At 49.6% G+C, this 20,533-nt stretch overlaps 2 protein-coding genes across 3 annotated transcripts in view; both read left to right on the top strand.

The window, feature by feature from the left end:
• Window positions 1-20,533, top strand: part of LOC142312844 (uncharacterized) — a 320,861-nt gene that overhangs the window by 71,537 nt on the left and 228,791 nt on the right.
• Window positions 1-20,533, top strand: part of LOC142311927 (uncharacterized) — a 114,765-nt gene that overhangs the window by 54,031 nt on the left and 40,201 nt on the right. For both annotated transcript variants that reach the window (XM_075350792.1, XM_075350791.1), the window contains exon 8: window positions 426-539. In XM_075350792.1, coding sequence (XP_075206907.1) covers window positions 426-539 — 114 coding nt within the window. The remainder of the gene's footprint in view (window positions 1-425; window positions 540-20,533) is intronic.

Below are 20,533 nucleotides of genomic sequence, written 5' to 3'. Positions count from 1 at the left end.
AAGTCCACTTTCTCTGCATAATCCATGTCCTCGTTTGGCTATCTAGACCTTTCTAATCTCCAACTCATTATTTCACTTGTGTTTGTGCACTACAGTTAGGCTGTGTGAGCACGTTGCCTTTTTGACGCATTTTCGTTGCGTTTTTTCCACACGGATTTGTCACAAAACCTGAAGGGTTTGCTGATGACAGCAACGTGAATGAGAATCCTGACGTCTCATGTACAGGTGGCTTGTTTGTGACTTGCAGATTAAAATTAGCGTTTTTGCAACGTTTTTTTTTTACCTGTTGACTGTAATGAAGTCAGTAAAAAATGCTGTAAAAGTGCAGGTATAAAAATGATTGGAATTTTGCTGCGTTTTTTAAGCATTTTTGCTCAGAAAACCACATGAGTATTAACAAAAGTAAAATTATGTGATGTCACCAGGAGGAAGAAGAAATTCCAACTTTTTCTGCAAAGCAGAAGAAAGTGCATATCTTGAAGTCTTCCATAAGCATGTATCGGCGGATGGCAATCGATGTCAGAAGATTAATTGGGCTGGTAAGTTGTTTTATTATGTATGCATGCATGTGTGTGTGTATATAAATATATAACGGGCAGCCTGATGGCGTAATACAATCAAGAAAACAGAGGAGAAAACCCTGGTGGACCTCTATAAGCTTGCACAAGATCGATCTTACAGATTGTTTATCCATTAAGATGCCATGGCTCGTGATTGAGCTGAAGGCCATTAAAAAGACAAAAGTATATACTGTATGTAATATCTACCGGAGATTATATATATATATATATATACAGTATACTGAACAAACCAAACTCTTTGTCCAGCTCACCTGCTTCTCATCGGAGACCGCTTATCCAGGACCGTGCACGGAAAGGAAGGTAGCAGAACTCATATCATGATCAGAAAAATATTCCAGCAAGCAAGTCCACGGAAAAAATCTTCATTTAAAATTCATTATTTTATTTATAAATCCTTATTAAAAACAGTCCATGTTAAGTCACAAACTGCCCCACTTGAGGACGCGTTTCGAACGACCATGTTCTTAATCCGTCTCTAAATAGAGACGGATTAAGAACATGGTCGTTCGAAACGCGTCCTCAAGTGGGACAGTTTGTGACTTAACATGGACTGTTTTTAATAAGGATTTATAAATAAAATAATGAATTTTAAATGAAGATTTTTTCCGTGGACTTGCTTGCTGGAATATTTTTCTGATCATGATATACAGTATACTGTATATTTCTCTTTCGCTTCATTGGGGGGACACAGGAAACCATGGAGTATATGCTGCTGCCACTAGAAGACGACATTAGGCAAAAAAAATAAAAGTTTAACTCCTCCTCCGCAGTATATACCCACCTACCGTCAGGAAGTTATTTAGTTTTTTGCTTAGTGTCGTAGGAGGTGGACATGGGTCTTTTTTCTCAGCCCCAGTTTTTTCCACAATCGCCGCTCTTTTACACTAATATTTTCTCCTTTTCTATTTCAGAAAGCAAGCATTTTCTAAAGGCCACAGAGTGTAATGAGTCACTCTGTCTTCCCACTCAGAGACCGAGAGCACAGGAGATAGATCACACTGTTGGCTCTCTGGTCTGGATGGCAGGATCATTTTACACAAACACGTCGGCGGTTAGTGTTTGGACGGGGAGGCATCATGATCCTAGCCGCGTCTCCATCCCGCTTGCTATACAGAGCAAGACGCGAGGCTGTGAGATAGAAGAAGGAAACATCTCAAGGTCTGCTTGCTATACAGAGCAAGAAGCGCGGCCATGAGACAGAAGAAGGAAACATCTCCAGCCCGCTCACCCACCAGAGTGAAGCGCGGCCATGAGACAGAAAAGGGAGGAGAAGTCCAGGTACCTCCAACCTCAGTGAAGACAAGGTAGGACTCTGTTCCTGGCCTCCAGGTGTAGTTCTGTTCTCCACAGCCACACACGCTGGATAAAACCACACCTCCCAGGGCCATCTTGGTTAGCATGTGTTTCTTTGTTCCTCAGTGAGGAGAGTCTTGGCACGCCCTTCTACCAGTGCTGCCTCTTACAATGATGCAAGCAGTACAGTCCACACCCAATCAGAGCACAGACCATGGGACTCTATCAGGCCTAATTAGAGTATAGACCATGTGACTGTTCTCAGGGTAAGAGAGCTTGAATTGCCTCCTCCACAAGTTTGCTGGTAATGCAAGCAAATTCAACACACACAATGTGAGGCTTAGGGGTACTTCTCACATAGCGAGATCGCTGCTGAGTCACAGGTTTTGTGATGTACCAGCGACCTCATCAGCAATCTCGCTGTGTGTGACACTAAGCAGCGACCTGGCCCCTGCTGTGAAATCGCTGATCGTTACACACTGTTCTGGTTCATTTTTTGCTCGTTGGTCTCCCGCTGTGCAGCACACATCGGTGTGTTTGACGGCGAGAGACCAACAAGCACCGACTCTGTAAGCTGCGTACGCTAGTAACCAGCGTACACCGCTTAGCGCTGGCTCCGTGCGCCTGGGTGATCAGCTGATCGTTCACAGCAGCCGGCCGCCGGGTGATCAGCTGATCGCTCGCAGCAGCCGGCCGCCGGGTGATCAGCTGATCGTTCGGCCGCCGAGAATGTGTGAGGGGGGCGGAGTGCAGGGTGGGTGCAACCGAGTGGGGCCATGGCGCTGAGGACATCAGTGCCGGGGACTGCATGGCTGGGGACAGGTGAGTGTGTGTGTGCGCGTGTGCGCGTGTGCGTCTGTGTGTGTGTGCGTGTGTACATGCGGAGTGGAGTGCAGGAGGGGGCGGAGCCGAGCGGGGAAGTGTCGGGCTCCCTGCAAACGTGGCCAGGGTAAATATCGGGTAACTAAGCAAAGCACTTTGCTTGGTTTCCCGATATTTACCTTTGTTACCAGCATACACCGCTTAGCGCTGGCTCCTTGCACACGTAGCCAGGGTAAATATTAGCCAGGGTAAATATTGGGTAACTAAGCAAAGCACTTTGCTTAGTAACCCGATGTGTACCCTGGTTACGTGTGCAGGGAGCCAGAGAGAGCATGCGCAGCGAAATCCTAAGGATTCCGCTGCTCAAAAAACGTTACATGCTGCGTTCCTTCCGCCCGGCGGAAGCAACGCAGCCTCGGCCAGCGGAAGCAACGCATGTCCATCAGTCGTTATCCGTCGTCCATGCAAGTCTATAGGAAGCAGCGGAATCTGTTAACGGATTCCGCTGTTTTCCAGAATCGCGGATTGCGACTGAAGGAAAAAAACGCAAGTGTGAAAGTAGCCTTAGTTGTACCAAAAAAAGATGGAACAGTACGCCCTATTCTGGATCTCAAAGTGTGAATTCAATGTGTCTTGATACTCCACTTGAAGATGAAACCTCTTCAAGCAGTGATATCACAGATGGATCCTTAAGAATTTATGGGCTCAATAGAGATCTGAGATGAATACTTACACATACCATCTACCAAAGACATCAAAGATACTTGCGCCTTGCTGTAGACCAGACATTTAAAATTTATTGCACTGATCTTCGGTCTAACAACTGCTCCCAGAGTCTTCACAAAAATCGCAGCAACATGGGCCATCCTCAGAGCCAGAAGAATCATACCTATCTGGACTACATACTCATCAAAGGTCCGTCTCATTAATCAGGTCTTCAAAGTCTCAAAACCACCACAGAAAACCTAGTTTAGATGGCGGGCTTTTCAACACAACAAAAATCGTCCATGATTCCCAAACAGCGTCTAATATTGCTGAGTATGCTATCTACATGGCTCATGCTACACTGTTTCTTACAGAATAGAAGAAGGAAGCATTATTACAAGATACTTGACTACTCAGACAGTACAGATCTGTTCCTATCCAAACTTGCATGTAAATATCTAGGAAGATGGGGCCACCTCCCACACACTTTAGTTCAGCCAATTTAACAGCAGAGCCTTACAATTAGTATTTATTTATATGTGAAACAAGTCAACGTAATCACAGGTTCATCAGTCCCTAAGGTGGTGAATTTCATGAAATAAATTTAAAAAAAAAATGACGTGGGCGTCGCCCAATTTTTTAGTCCAGCCAGGTACAACTAGACAGATGGGGATTGGAATCCGCAGTTCAGAGTGCCCAAGCTTTCTGGGCACCCCTGTTGCGAATTGCAGTCCGCAGCTGCCCCAGAAAATGGCGCTTTCATAGACTCGCCATCTTCTGGCGCTGTATCCAACTCTTTCAGCTGCCCTGGTGACAGGTGGCTCGCTGGGTAATAATGGGGTTAGGGCTAGCTGTATATTATCAACTGGCCCTAAGCCCGAAATTCATGGTGTCACGCCAATATTAGACATGGCCACCATGAATTTCTAGTACAGATAAAAAAAAACACAACACAGAAAAATATTTTCTTTGTCGCTCCATTGGGAGACCCAGACAATTGGGTGTATAGCTATTGCCTCTGGAGGCCACACAAAGTATTACACTTAAAAGTGTAAGGCCCCTCCCCTTCTGGCTATACACCCCCAGTGGGATCACTGGCTCACCAGTTTTGTGCTTTGTGCGAAGGAGGCAACACATCCACGCATAGCTCCACTTTTTAGTCAGCAGCAGCTGCTGACTATGTCGGATGGAAGAAAAGAGGACACATATAGTGTCCCCAGCATGCTCCCTTCTCACCCCACTGTATGTCGGAGGTGTTTGTAAGGTTGAGGTACCCATTGCGGGTACGGCGGCAGGAGCCCACATGCTGATTCCTTCCCCATCCCTTTTTACAGGGCTCTGGGTGAAGTGGGATTTACCGGTCTCCAGGCACTGAGACCGTGCTCCATCTACAGCCCCTGGAGAAGATGCTGGATGGAGCGGAGTACATCAGGGACATGGCCCTGCTTCCTCAAGGTACTCTGTGTCCCCGTGCATTTGGCGCTCACACCGCAGCATGCTGGGTGTTGTAGTGCGCCGGGGGACATCAGCGCTGCGGCGCCTGTGCCATGGCCTCATTCAGCTTTGCTGAAGCAGGCTCACTTATGGGAATTGGTCGCGCCGGCCGCTGGGACTTGTGGTGCGCCGGGGACTTCAGCGCGGCCCGCGCTTTTACGGCGGCCGCGCTGTTAACTCGAGTCCCCGGCTTCTGGGCCTAGTCTCCCTTCGTTACCGCCCACAGCCCTGACAGTCAGGGTAGGGGCGTGACGCTGCATAGAGCAGAGCTGAGAGCTGGAGTATGTTTTGCATACTCCACCCCTCTCACTGTGTGCACTGTGAATCCGGATTCCCGCACTTTCTCAGGCACGCCCACGGCTTCCTTCTCTACAAGGACACCGGCAGCCATTAGTGTCAGTTTCTGTACGATACAGAGACAAGTGTGGAAGTCCCTGGCATTCTGATAGTCACACAATCGCTGTAACAGGCGTTAAGCAGCACCTGTGGTGCTAACCCCACTAGTGCAGAAGTGCACTTATAGATATGCTTGTACTATATACATTGCACTGTTTGGTCGCACGTTGTATATACCCTCCTGGATTATGCGGAGGAGTTATCAGCATATTCTCTGTGTAAAACAAAGGTGCAGAACCACATGTTTTTCTATACAGCTGGTACAGCATGTACGGCTATACGGCCGGCAGGTACATAGACTCCCATTGTATGCACTAATGGCCAGGGGATGAGGACGGTGTCTGCAGTATTTACTGACAGTTTTTCTGAGACTATGGCTATGATACTAGAAGCCTAGCAGTCCTGACATGTCTCTCACAATATGGGCACTGTTGAATCATTGATCCATGGCCCCCCTCAGTGTGAATAACTAACAGCTCCGGGAATGTCACACGCATCCCAGAGTCACGGCTCTGCACGGACGTCAGTCCCAGACAGCCTAAGTGGGCTCGCTATGAGCGGCCTCGGTTTCATCAGGGTCCTAACAGAAGGACTCGCTGTGTAATGAGGCGGAAGTAGCGGCTCAGGATTCTGATCCTGAGACCGCTCTCAAACTGGATACACCTGATTGTGACGCCATAGTAAATAATCTTATAGCGTCCATCTTTAGAATGTGGGTTATTTCTCACAGCTCCTCCAGTGGAGGAGTCAGCTTCACGTATTTTTCTGGACCACTCTGCCTTCAGAGAGGCAGTCCAGGAACACCACGCTTATCCAGATATGCGCTTCTCCAAACGGCTTAGGATACACGTTATCCCTGTCCCCTGACTTGGTCAAGGACTGGACCCAATGTCCCGAGCGGCATCCTCCAATCTCCAGGCTTGTAGCTAGATCCATAGTTGCAGTGGGAGATGGAACTGCATGGGGCACTCCAAGCTATTTCAGCTTGTCTTACACAGATTGACACGGTTACACGTACATCTGTGCCGCAGGTGGCATCCTTAACCTCTCAAATGTCTGCATTTGTTTCTTACGCGATTCAGGTTGTCCTGGACTCTGCGAACCGTGCGGCGGTAGCCTCCGCTACTCCGTGTTTTTAAGCAGAGCCTGGTCTGCTCGTTAAGTGAATGGAAGGCAGATTCTGCTTCCAAAAAAGGTTGCCTAACCAGTTGCCTTTTTCTGCTGACCGACTGTTTGGTGAGCGTTGGATGTAACCATCAAACAGTCCAGGGGTAAGGATTCATCCTTTCCTCAGCCCGGACACAACAAACCCCAACAGAGCAAGAGGCAGTCGGGGTTTTCGGCCTTTTCGAGGCTCGGGCAGGTCCCATTTTTCCTCGTCCAATGTGGACTCAAAAGGATCAGAGGAGCTAAGATTCTTAGCGGGCTCAGTCTCGCCCAAAAAAGCGACAGTCTGAAAACCCGCTTCCAAGGCGGCTTCCTCATGACTTGCGGCCTCGGTCGGTAGCAGGCTCTCCCGCCTTGGCGATATTTAGCTGCCATAGGTCAATGACCATTGAGTGTGAGACATTCTGTCTCACGGGTACAGGATAGAGCTCACTTCTCGTCCTCCAACTCGATTCTTCAGAATTTCTCCACCTCCCGGCCGGGCCGCTGCTCTTCTGCAAACAGGGTGCACTCTATAGGCAGAAAGAGTGATGACCCCCGTTCCTCTTCAGGAACAAGGTCACGGTTTTTACCCCAAATTCTTTGCGGTACCTATAACAACGGGCCGTTCCGTCCCGTTCTGGATCTAAAAATGCTCAGCAAGCTCGTGGACACCAGGCGGTTCCGGATGGAATCCCTCCGCCATGTCATCGCCTCAAGGTCCCAAGGATATTTCCTAGCTTCATTAGGCATCAAGGATGCTTATCCACACGTGCCGATTGATCCAGAGCACTAGCGTTTCTACGCTTCGTTATAGGAGACGAACACCCTCTGTTCGTAGCTCTACCTTCCGGCTAGCGACAGTCCAACTGGTCTTCGCCAAGGTCAGGGCAGCAGTAGTCACAGTCCTGCACTCTCAGGGTCACTCTGTGGTCCCGTATTTAGACGATCTACTTGTCAAGGCACTCTCTTAGGAAACATGCCAACACTGCCCGAACGTTGCGCTGGAGACTCTCTAGAGTTTTGGGTGGATCATCAACTTTTTAAAGTCAGATCCGACCCCGACCCTATCGATAACATATCTAGGCATAGAGTTTCTTACTCTCTCAGCGATAGTGAAGCTGCCGCTAGACAAACAGCATTCACTACGGGCTGCAAGCTCTTCTTTAAGAACCAGTCGCACACATTGAGACGCCTCATGCACTTCCTACGTAAGATGGTAGCAATGGAGGCAGTTCCTTTCGCGCAGTTTTACTGCGTCCACTACAATGGGACATTCTCCGCCAATGGGACGAGGAGTCGACGTCCCTCAACAGAGTCGTCGTTCTTTCTCAGGCGGCCAAGGAATCTCTACGGTGGTGGCTTCTTCTCACCTCTTGGTCAAAAAGAAGGTCCTTCCTATCCCCGTCCTGGGCGATAGTTACGACAGACGCGAGTCTATCAGGGTGGGGAGCAGTTTTTCTCCACTACAGCGCTCAGGGTACGTGGACTCAGCGAGAGTCCACTCTTCAGATCAATGTTCTTGAACACAGAGCAGTGTATCTTGCCCTACAATCCTTCCAACAGCGGCTGGAAAGCAAGCATATCCGACTTCAGTCGGACAGCTCCACAGCGGTGGCATACATCAACCACCAAGGAAGAACGCGCAACCGGCAAGCCTTCCAGGAAGTCCGGCAGGTTCTGATGTGGGTGGAAGACACGGCATCCACCATATCCACAATTCACATCCCAAGTGTGGAAACTAGGAAGCTGACTTCCTAAGTCGCTGAGGTGTGGCCGAAAGAGTATGGTCTCCTCACCCGGACGGGTTTCAGGAGATCTGGCGCCGCTGACAGAGGCCGGACGTCGATCTAATGGCGTCACGGCACAACAACAATGTGCCAGCTTCATGGCACGGTTTCACAATCATCGAGCTCTGGCGGCAAACGCCTTAGTTCAGCATTGGTCGCAGTTCCAGCTACCTTAGGTGCCACCTCTGGCATTGTTGCCCAGAGTACTGCGCTAGATCAAGACCGACTGCGGCCGCGCCATCCTCGTCGCTACAAATTGGCCGAGGATGTTGTGGTACTCGGTTCTGTGGTGCCTCACGGTAGGCTAACCGGGGGCACTACCAGACCAATCAGACTGGCTGTCTCAAGGGCCATTCTTCCATTTGAATTCTACGGCCCTCAACCGGATGGTGTGGCATTGAGTCCTGGAACCTAGTGTCGTCAGGATTACCTCAGGACGTGGTTGCCACCATGAGACAGGCTAGCATACCAACGTCCGCCAAGATTGACCACAGGACGTGGAAGATGTTCTTATCTCGGTGCTCGGCGCAGGGTGTTTCTCCCTGGCCGGTTGCATCGTCTATGTTTCCTTCCTTCCTGCAATCTAGGTAGGAAAATGGGTTGTCGCTCAGTTCCCTTTAGGGACAAGTCTCAGCGCTATCTGTATTTTTTCAGAAACGACGACTTCCTCAGGTACGCACGTTCCTACGGGGAGTTTGTCTTCTCAGCACTCCGTACAAGCGGCCGTTAGAGCCCTGAGATCTGAACAAGGTTCTAATTGCTCTCCAGATGCCGCCTTTCGAGCCTTTGAAGGATGTCTCCCTTCCCGTTTTTCACGGGAAGTGGCCTTCTAGTAACGGTCTCGTCTCTTAGGAGAGTTTCCGAGCTAGCAACGCTCTCATACATACTCCCTTCCTGGTCCTTCACCAGGACAGGGTAGTTCTGCGTCCGGTTCCGGAATTTCTCCCTAAGGTGGTATCCCATTTTCATATCAATCAGGATATCACCTCACCTTCTTTGTGTCCTCGTCCAGTCCATCAATTTCAGAAAGATTTGCATCTGTTGGTTCTGGTGAGAGCACTCAGGTTCTACTTCCCGCATGGCGCTCCTGCGCCACCCGGATGCACTCTTTGTCCTTGTCGCTGGTCGGCGAAAACAGTCGCAAGCTTCCAGATCCACCCTTGCTCGGGGGCTCGAGGAACCAATTCTTGAAACCTACAGTTCTACTGGGCTTCTGGTTCTCTCAAGGCCGAAGGCCCATTCTACCAGAGCCGTGGGTGCATCCTGGGCATTACGGCACCAGGCTACGGCTCAGCAGGTGTGTCAGGCACCCACCTGGTCGAGTCTACTTACTTTTACCAAGCATTATCAGATGCATACCTACGCTTCGGCAGACGCCAGCCTAGGTAGATAAGTCATTCAGGCGGCGGTTGGCCACCTGTAGGAGAGGGCCGTTTGACGGCCCTATCATGAGGTATTCTTTTACCCACCCAGGGATTGCTTTTGGACATCCCAATTGTCTGGGTCTCCCAATGGAGCGACAAAGAAGAAGGGAATTTTGTTTACTTACCGTAAATTCCTTTTCTTCTAGCTCCAATTGGGAGACCCAGCACCCGCCCTGTTTTCTCGGGGTTTTTCTGTTTTTTCGGGTACACATGTTGTTCATGTGGTATGGTTCAGTTCTCCGATGTTTCCTCGGATTGAATTGGTCTTTAAACCAGTTATTGGCTTTCCTCCTTCTTGCTTTGGCACTAAAACTGGTGAGCCAGTGATCCCACTGGGGGTGTATAGCCAGAAGGGGAGGGGCCTTACACTTTTAAGTGTAATACTTTGTGTGGCCTCCAGAGGCAATAGCTATACACCCAATTGTCTGGGTCTCCCAATTGGAGCTAGAAGAAAAGGAATTTACGGTAAGTAAACAAAATTCCCTTCTTTATTAGAAATAAAACACAACACAATTAGTGACTCCATCTTTATTGAAATAAGGAACCCCCCTCCTCCGCAGTAATCCTGGGTCGAAGGGTCCCGCGCCGTCCAATCCGGATCCAATATCATCTGATCGGTTTGCTGGAAGGCAAAGCGATCAGATGATGTCAGGTTAAAGGACATGAATCACATGACACATCAGCTGATTGTATAAAAGCCGTTTATACAATCAGCTGATGCATTAGTGCAAGTCTGATACCGTCCGATCGCTGCAGGAGCTGCCGGTAATCAGCTGATGAAGTCTGCTGACGGCAGGATCAACTGATAGGTTAAGCCGGCCGGGCGCTAAAAAGCCGGCGTCACCGTGAGACTTACGATCAGCTTATGCGTCAGGTGACCGCATCAGGTGACCACATCAGGTGATCCACCGCCAGGTCATGCAGCCATCGGACGTGCCTGGGAGCTGGCACACAGGCGGAGCGGGGGTGGCGGTACCAGGAGAGGAGCTGGGAGCGGACATGGCACCGGGAGTCTGCAGACAGGTGAGTATGACTTTTTTTTTCCTACTGTTCACTTTTGATTTTGCAGCTGCTTCCATCTCCCGCTCGGACATGGCGCCGCACGGGAGATTGAAGCAGCGGTGGCGGTACCGGGAGGATTCACGCTTCTGTATTTACTGACAGAAGGAATCCTCTTCCTGTACATGTCAGTTTGCTACCCACCCCCTGCGTTTATAGCTGCGTTTTTTGTCATAGAAGCACACTAAAACGCAGCTATATTTGCAATTTGCGTTTTTCTTTGCGTTTTTGAACATCTTATTGAACTCAATGGGTGGGAAACGCAGTGAAAAAACGCAAAAATAATTGACAAAAAAAACCGCTGTGTGCAGACAGCAAAAAAGCAAACTCATAGACTTTGCTGGGGAAGCAAAGTCATGCAGTTTTCTGATCAAAAACGCACCCGAAAAACGCGCAGAAACGCCGCGAAAAACGCACTGTGTAAACTTACCCTTATAGTTCCCTGACCAACCAACAATAGAAATCTGGGATCAAAATTTAGTCTTCAAAGAACTACAAAGCCACCTTATGAGCCTATCCAACACATAACACTACAAGGAAGGTCATGATCCTAGTAGCCATTACATCATAAGTTTAGGTCGGAAATTCACCTTTGCTCAGGTCATGCCACATCTCTAATTATACATACATTAAGATAAAGTTGTACTATGACCGGTAATTTCCTTCTTCCCCAAGGTAGTTTCGTCATTTCACATAAATGAGAAAATCATCCTTACCTCGTTTTGATCAACACTACCTCATACCATAGAAACAGCACTAAACAAACTAAAGCTGGTCAAAACAATACACATATATCTTAATCCACACAAGGACTTAAGACAATCAGACTCTTTTTTTTTTTTTTTTTAAATCATGCCTACCGGACATCGCTATGGCCTATCCGCCTCAAGATCTACTTTAGGCCTCAAACACACATCCGTGAAACACGTGCGTGTTTGGTCCGTTTCCGTATATACCGGAGACACGGACAAACGTGCACCAATGTTATGCTATTTTTGAGGTCACACGTGCGTTATTCCATACGGTCCGTGTGTCCGTGTCCGTGATACGTATATGTGTGTTTTGCACGGAAGCATGTCCGTTTTCTGCACGGAACACCCACATACGGACCCAATGAAAGTCTATGGGTCCATGAGCACACGTACGTGACACGGATGCATCTCCGTATGGTCCGTGTCCATTTTTTTTTTTAAATATGGCCATGAATGTAACTTTCTTTGTCGCTCCATTGGGAGACCCAGACAATTGGGTGTATAGCTTCTGCCTCCGGAGGCCACACAAAGTATTACACTTTAAAAAGTGTAACCTTTCCCCTCTGCCTATACACCCTCCCGTGCATCACGGGCCCATCAGTTTTTATGCTTTGTGTTGAAGGAGGCACACATTCACGCAAGCTCCACATTTTAGTCAGCAGCAGCTGCTGATTATATCGGATGGAATAAAAGAGGGCCCCCCACGGGGCCCCCGGCATGCTCCCTTCTCACCCCACTAAGTCGGCGGTGTGGTTAAGGTTGGAGCCACATGCCGTTTTCCTTCCCCATCCCTTAGAGGCTCTGGGAGAAGTGGGATCCTAACCGGTCACCATTCACTGGGATCGGGCTCCCTCCGCAGCCCCTGGGGGAATCTGACGGACAAGAGACTGGGTATCATCAGGGACAGATTCCCGCACTTTCTAAGTCACCGCCCACGGCTCCCTCCTCCCCTGAGAATTCCGGCAGCCATTGTTACAATCACTTCTGCCGGTGGAGGATTTCAGAAGCTCTGGGAGGCCCAGGCAGGGAATCTGGTGGACACACAACCGCTTTGGGCGGTCGGTAAGCCACACCGGTTACCAGGTGCTGGCCCCCCTAGGGTGCCGAAGTGTATATATATATATATATATATATATTGTATACATTTTCTCTGTTCGGCCGCATTATTTTGCTTTTGGCTATATACCCTCACTGATCACTCTCAGAGGAGACAACAGCATGTCGTCCGCAAAGAGCAAGGGTGCCAAGGCACAGGCTTATTTTCCATCCTGTACCTCTTGTGCGGCTATGTTACCTGCAGGTTCCACCTACCCTCACTGTGTGCAATGCTCGGCCCCTGTGGCACTCACTCAGCCGGAGCCTCGGGCACTGGTGGGACCCTCGGCTCAGGTAGAACCGCCGGCTTCCACTGTCCAGGTGGCAGGGACAGAGTTTGCAGTTTTGGCTGAGAAACTCTCTGAGTCGCTTTCACAATCCATGGCTCAGTCTATGGACAGATGGTCTGCTAAGATACTAGAAGCCTTGCAATCCAGATCGGTTACACAGGCCCAGGGCACTGTGAGTTCATCGCCCCCAGGCCCCTCTCGGTCGGCGCAGCAAAGTGCTCCTGGGGTGACACCTAGGTCCCACGGTGAGGACTCCGACACGGACCGCAGTCCCAGACCGGCTAAGCGGGCTCGCTGGGAACCTTCCCCGACTTCATCACGCTGTTCGGGGTCTCAGCATGAGGACTCTCTGGAGGATGAAGCGGAGGTCGCAGCTCAGGGCTCTGATCCTGACGTTGCTCTCAATCTTGATACACCTGAAGGGGACGACATAGTAAATGACCTTATAGCGTCCATCAACCAGGTGCTAGATCTTTCTCCCCCAACTCCACCTATAGAGGAGTCGGCTTCGCAGCAGGAGAAGCACCAGTTTAGGTTTCCTAAACGTACACGGAGTGCGTTTTTCGATCACTCTAACTTCAGAGATGCTGTCCAGAAGCACAGAGCATTTCCGGACAAGCGCTTTACTAAGCGCCTTAATGACACACGTTACCCCTTCCCCCCTGACGTAGTTAAGGGTTGGGCTCAGTGTCCCAAGGTGGATCCTCCAGTCTCTAGACTGGCGGCTAGATCCGTAGTATCAGTGGCAGATGGTTCATCGCTCAAGGATGCCACTGACAGGCAAATAGAGCTCCTGATGAAATCCATCTATGAAGCCATAGGCGCGTCCTTTGCTCCGGCCTTTGCAGCCGTGTGGGCACTCCAAGCTATCTCAGCTTGTCTGTCTGAGATTAATGCGGTCACACGTACCTCTGTTCCGCAAGTTGTGTCTTTGACTTCTCAGGCGTCGGCCTTTTCGTCCTACGCCATGAACGCTGTTCTGGACTCTGCGAGCCGTACAGCGGTAGCGTCCGCCAATTCGGTGGCAGTCCGCAGGGCCATGTGGCTGCACGAATGGAAGGCAGACTCTGCTTCCAAAAAGTTCTTAACCGGTTTGCCATTTTCTGGCGACCGTTTGTTTGGCGAGCAATTGGACGAAATTATTAAACAATCCAAGGGAAAGGACTCGTCCTTACCCCAGTCCAAACCAAACAGACCTCAGCAACGAAAAATACAACCGAGGTTTCGGTCCTTTCGGCCCTCAGCCAGGTCCCATTCCTCCACGTCCAACAGGTCAGAGAAAGGCCGGAAGAACTCTTCTGCATGGCGGTCTAAGTCACGTCCTACAAAGACCGCCGGAGGAACCGCCTCCAAGGCGGCCTCCTCATGACTTTCGGCCTCCCCAAACCGCATCCTCGGTCGGTGGCAGGCTCTCCCGCTTTTGCGACGCCTGGTGGCCACATGTCCAAGACCGATGGGTGAGAGACATTCTGTCTCACGGTTACAGGATAGAGCTCAGTTCTCGTCCTCCGACTCGTTTCTTCAGAACATCTCCGCCCCCGAGCGAGCCGATGCACTTTTTCAGGCGGTGAACACTCTGAAGGCAGAAGGAGTTGTGATCCCCGTTCCCCTTCAAGAACGTGGTCACGGTTTTTACTCCAACTTGTTCGTGGTGCCAAAAAAGGACGGATCATTCCGTCCCGTTCTGGACCTCAAACTGCTCAACAGACACGTGAGAACCAGACGGTTCCGGATGGAATCTCTCCGCTCTGTCATCGCCTCGATGTCCCAAGGAGACTTCCTAGCATCAATCGACATCAGGGATGCTTATTTCCATGTGCCGATTGCACCAGAGCATCAACGCTTCCTGCGTTTCGCCATCGGGGACGAACACCTTCAGTTCGTGGCACTGCCTTTCGGCCTGGCGACAGCCCCACGGGTCTTCACCAAGGTCATGGCAGCAGTGGTGGCGGTCCTACACTCTCAGGGCCACTCGGTGATCCCTTACCTAGACGATCTTCTAGTCAAGGCACCCTCCCGGGTGGCATGTCAACACAGCCTGACCATTGCTCTGGAGACTCTCCAGAGGTTCGGGTGGATCATCAATTTTCCAAAGTCAAAATTGACACCGACCCAATCACTGACTTACCTCGGGATGGAGTTTCATACTCTCTCAGCGATAGTGAAGCTTCCGCTGGACAAACAGCGTTCACTACAGACAGGGGTGCACTCTCTCCTTCGGGCCCAGTCACACCCCTTGAGGCGCCTCATGCACTTCCTAGGGAAGATGGTGGCAGCAATGGAGGCAGTTCCCTTTGCGCAGTTTCATCTGCGTCCACTTCAATGGGACATTCTCCGCAAATGGGACAGGAGGTCGACGTCCCTAGACAGGAACGTCTCTCTTTCCCTTGCAGCCAAAACCTCTCTTCAGTGGTGGCTTCTTCCCACTTCTTTGTCGAAGGGAAAATCCTTCCTGCCCCCAGCCTGGGCTGTGGTCACGACGGACGCGAGTCTGTCAGGGTGGGGAGCGGTCTTCCTCCACCACAGGGCTCAGGGAACCTGGACTCCGACAGAGTCCTCCATTCAGATCAATGTTCTGGAGATAAGGGCAGTGTATCTAGCCCTAAAGGCGTTCCAGCGGTGGCTGGAGGGCAGGCAGATCCGAATACAGTCGGACAACGCCACGGCGGTCGCGTACATCAACCACCAGGGCGGCACACGCAGTCGTCAAGCCTTCCAAGAAGTTCGGCGGATTCTGCTGTGGGCGGAAGCCACAGCCTCCACCATCTCCGCAGTTCACATCCCGGGCGTAGAAAACTGGGAAGCAGACTTTCTCAGTCGCCAGGGCATGGACGCAGGGGAATGGTCTCTTCACCCGGACGTGTTTCAAGAGATCTGTTGCCGCTGGGGAACGCCGGACGTCGATCTCATGGCGTCACGGCACAACCACAAAGTCCCGGCTTTCATGGCACGGTCTCAGGATCACAGAGCTCTGGCGGCAGACGCGTTAGTTCAGGACTGGTCGCAGTTTCGACTGCCTTATGTATTTCCTCCTCTGGCACTGCTGCCCAGAGTGTTACGCAAGATCAGGTCCGACTGTCGCCGCGCCATCCTCATCACTCCAGACTGGCCGAGGAGGTCGTGGTACCCGGATCTGTGGCACATCACGGTGGGTCAACCGTGGGCACTCCCAGACCGACCAGACTTGCTGTCTCAAGGGCCATTTTTCCATCTGAATTCTGCGGCCCTCAACCTGACTGTGTGGCCATTGAGTCCTGGCTCCTAGCGTCCTCAGGGTTATCTCAAGATGTCATTGCCACCATGAGACAGGCCAGGAAACCAACGTCCGCCAAGATCTATCACAGGGCTTGGAGGATCTTCTTATCCTGGTGCGCTGATCAGGGTTTTACCCCCTGGCCGTTTGCCTTACCCACTTTTCTTTCTTTCCTTCAATCCGGAATGGACAAGGGTTTGTCTCTCGGCTCTCTCAAGGGACAAGTATCGGCGCTTTCCGTGTTTTTTCAAAAGCGTCTAGCCAGGCTTCCGCAGGTCCGCACGTTCCTGCAGGGAGTTTGCCACATAGTCCCACCTTACAAGCGTCCGCTGGAACCCTGGGATCTTAACAGGGTGCTAACGACTCTTCAGAAACCACCTTTCGAGCCGATGCGGGATGTCTCTTTATCACGCCTTTCGCAGAAGGTGGCCTTCCTAATGGCAGTCACATCACTTCGGAGAGTGTCTGAGCTAGCAGCGCTGTCATGCAAAGCCCCCTTCCTGGTATTTCACCAGGATAAGGTGGTTCTGCGTCCGGTCCCGGAATTTCTCCCTAAGGTGGTATCCCCATTTCATCTCAATCAGGATATCTCCTTACCTTCTTTTTGTCCTCATCCAGTTCACCAATGTGAAAAGGATTTGCATTTGTTAGATCTGGTGAGAGCACTCCGGCTCTACATTTCTCGCACGGCGCTCCTGCGCCGTTCTGATGCGCTCTTTGTCCTTGTCGCTGGCCAGCGTAAGGGGTCTCAGGCTTCCAAGTCAACCTTGGCTCGGTGGATCAAGGAACCGATTCTTGAAGCCTACCGTTCTTCTGGGCTTCCGATTCCCTCAGGGCTGAAAGCCCATTCTACCAGAGCCGTAGGTGCTTCCTGGGCATTGCGACACCAGGCTACGGCTCAGCAGGTGTGTCAGGCGGCTACCTGGTCGAGTCTGCACACTTTCACGAAACACTATCAGGTGCATGCCTATGCTTCGGCAGATGCCAGCCTAGGTAGGCGAGTCCTTCAGGCGGCAGTTGCCCACCTGTAAGAGGGGGCCGTTTTCGGCTCTTTTTATCGAGGTATTCTTTTACCCACCCAGGGACTGCTTTTGGACGTCCCAATTGTCTGGGTCTCCCAATGGAGCGACAAAGAAGAAGGGAATTTTGTTTACTTACCGTAAATTCCTTTTCTTCTAGCTCCTATTGGGAGACCCAGCACCCGCCCCTGTTCCCTTCGGGCTGTTGTTCTTTTGTGTACACATGTTGTTCATGTTGAGTTGTTCTTTTGGTTCATGGTTTCAGTTCTCCGAACATCCTTCGGATTGATTTTACCTTAGACCAATTTATAAGTTTCCTCCTTCCTGCTTTGGCACCAAAACTGATGGGCCCGTGATGCACGGGAGGGTGTATAGGCAGAGGGGAGGGGTTATACTTTTTAAAGTGTAATACTTTGTGTGGCCTCCGGAGGCAGAAGCTATACACCCAATTGTCTGGGTCTCCCAATAGGAGCTAGAAGAAAAGGAATTTACGGTAAGTAAACAAAATTCCCTTCTTTTTCTCCAGGTGAATGGTATAAGTATAGTGCAGGTGCTTAAATCATTTTGCTGGTTGAACACAGTGGGGGAAGTAATTTTTGCTAATTTGGCTGCAGGATTTTAGACATTTTGTGCTTTAATACCCTTAAATTTCATGGCTCCCAGAGTTGATACTGAGAGAATTATTGCGGTCGTCGAACGACATCCAGAATTATGGGACACCAGGATGGATGGATACTGGGATAGAGCAACAGTTGAGAGGGCATGGAAGGCCATGGCTGAAGAACTTTACCCCAACAATGGTTGGGCACGATGTTCACCTGGGAAACGAGCAAGATTTGGTTATTTTTTTATTTATTTTTTTTTTGTTTTTTTTTGTTATTTTTTTTTTATTTGGAATATTTTAATGTTGTTTGTAAAAATTAAACTTGATTAAAACTTTTTTTTTCTTATTAAAAAATAAAATTGATAAAAAAGGGGAAAATAAGGGTTAAGTAGAAACTAAGATAGTTTCACAAATGTAGCAAAAATTATGTGTAACATGCTGCTAAATCTCAAGCAATATTGTCTCCGATGTGATAAGTCAAAAAAAAGTTTAGCTCTTCAACCGCTGATCAATCGTTAATCAGGTGCAAGACAATTGTGCGACCTGGAAAAACTCATAGCTAACGTCTTTGTTTGTGAATTTGTTGAAATTAATTTTTGGCTTAATGGCAGCAACTACACTAGCATTTTCATTAGCGATAATACACGAAAGGTCGCAGATGCAATCTTCAATGAACGCTCATAGGTCGTCTTTATTTTGCAAGTCGCATCTGCGATCTTTGAAGTTCGCATCTCTGACATTGCATGTCATATCGCTAACGAGATCGCTTGCGATGTCGCTGCGTGTCATGCCCACTTTTAACAACCTTTTGTTATAAATTTCTAAAGGGTGATTAACTCGCACAGACATCGCTAGCGATCTCGTTAGCGATGTGACACGCCAGATCACAGATGTGAAATGCCAAGTTTCGCACATGTGTCCCGCGCCACATTAAAAAATTAAAATTTAAAAAAAAAAAATAGCGATCTGAACAGATCGCATCTGCGTTCTTGCGTGACACATCCCTAACGTGATTGCTAACAATGACGCTGTGGAAATATCACTGTGTTTGTCGGACAATCTCCATCAGTCGGTCGGTCTCTCTCTCTGTCAGTCGGTCTCACTACAACCAATCTCAGCCGCCATTGGGCGTGTCAATATCGAGCAGTAAAATAAATAAATAATTAATTTAAAAAAAACGACGTGCGGTTCCCCTCATTTTGATACCAGCCAGGGTAAAGTAAAACGGCTGAAGGCTGGTATTCTCAGGATGGGGAGCCCCAAATTATGGGGAGCCCCCCCCAGCCTAACAATATCAGCCAGCAGCCGCCCAGAATAGCCGCATCTATTAGATGCGACAGTCCTGGGACTCTACCCAGCTCTTCCCGAATTGTCCTGGTGCGTTGGCAATCGGGGTAATGAGTTAATGGTAGCAGCCCATAGCTGCCACTAAGTCCAAGATTAATCATGTCAGACGTCTCCCCGAGATACCTTCCATGATTAATCTGTAAGTTACAGTAAATAAACACATACACCCGAAGAAATCCTTTATTTGGAATAAAAAACACTAAAAAATACCCTCGATCACCACTTTATTAAGCCCAATAAAGCCACTCATGTCCGGCGTAATCCACGGAGGTCCCGCATCGCTTCCAGCTCTGCAACATAAAGGTGACGAGCTGCAGAAGAACACCGCCGCTCCTGTCAGCTCCACACAGCAACTGAGGTGAGAAGCGCGATCAGCGATGATGTCACTCAGGTTACTCGCGGCCACCGCTGGATCCTCCAACTGTGACTGCAAGTCGCCCAAGTGACCGCGATAAAGTCACAGGTGAGTTGCGGTCACGGGTGGAGGATCCAGCTAGCCGCGGTAACCTGAGTCATGGCAGCGCTAATCGCGCTGCTCACTTCAGTCACTCAGGGGATTAGCGGTCACCGGTGAGTCTTTCACGGGTGACCGCTATTCAGTACGCGACACAGACAGAGCCTCAGTATGACAATGAAGTTGGGTGAAGTTCACCCGAGTTCATTCTCATCACGCGTCGCTGTCTGCTGTCAGCCGACATGTATCAATGTCATACATGGAACATTTCACACGGGCAACACACGGACATGTCACATACGTATCTCAAGCACACATGGACATTCAACACGCACACACAGCTAGCAGACGCAATTCACACGGATGCCACACGTACCATAAAAACGGACTTAAAAACGGAAAACAGACCCGAAAAACGGAACGTAACACACGTGCGTGTTTTTCACGGATGTGTTTCGGAGGCCTTAGCTAGATAGATGCGTGCTGTCATTCTATTGTCATAATGACTAAACTAAAAGACAACCCTTTAAGAGTAAAGGTTCATTCCACACGAGCAGTGGGAACATCCTGCGCCGTACGCCATCAAGCTTCCTCCTTACAAGTTTCCAAAATGGACACCTGGTCCTATTTTCACACTTGATCCAAGTTTTACCAAGGAAACACCTGCTCTTCGGCTGAAGCAACCTTAGGCATATGGTTTTATGAAGAACATTTAGTGTAAATCTATAACAGACTTCTCACTAAGGGACTGCTTTAGGATGTCCCGTGGTTTCCTGTGTCCCCCAATGCAGCGAAAGAGAAAAGAAGATTTTGGGTACTCACCATAAAATCTCTTTCCCTGAGTCTTCATTGGGGGACACAGCACCCGCCCATATATATATTTATGCGCATTCAAAGAGAAATATAAATCAACTAATTACTAGAACTACTTCTCTTCCTACTGCTTTATCACTAACTGAATAACTTCCTGCTGGTAGGTGGATATATACTGCGGAGGAGGAGTTAAACT

This window comes from Anomaloglossus baeobatrachus, chromosome 5, assembly GCF_048569485.1.
Source record: "Anomaloglossus baeobatrachus isolate aAnoBae1 chromosome 5, aAnoBae1.hap1, whole genome shotgun sequence".
Classification (NCBI taxonomy): domain Eukaryota; kingdom Metazoa; phylum Chordata; class Amphibia; order Anura; family Aromobatidae; genus Anomaloglossus; species Anomaloglossus baeobatrachus.
Note: the sequence above shows the minus strand (reverse complement) of the source record. Positions and strands in the feature narration are given on the sequence as shown.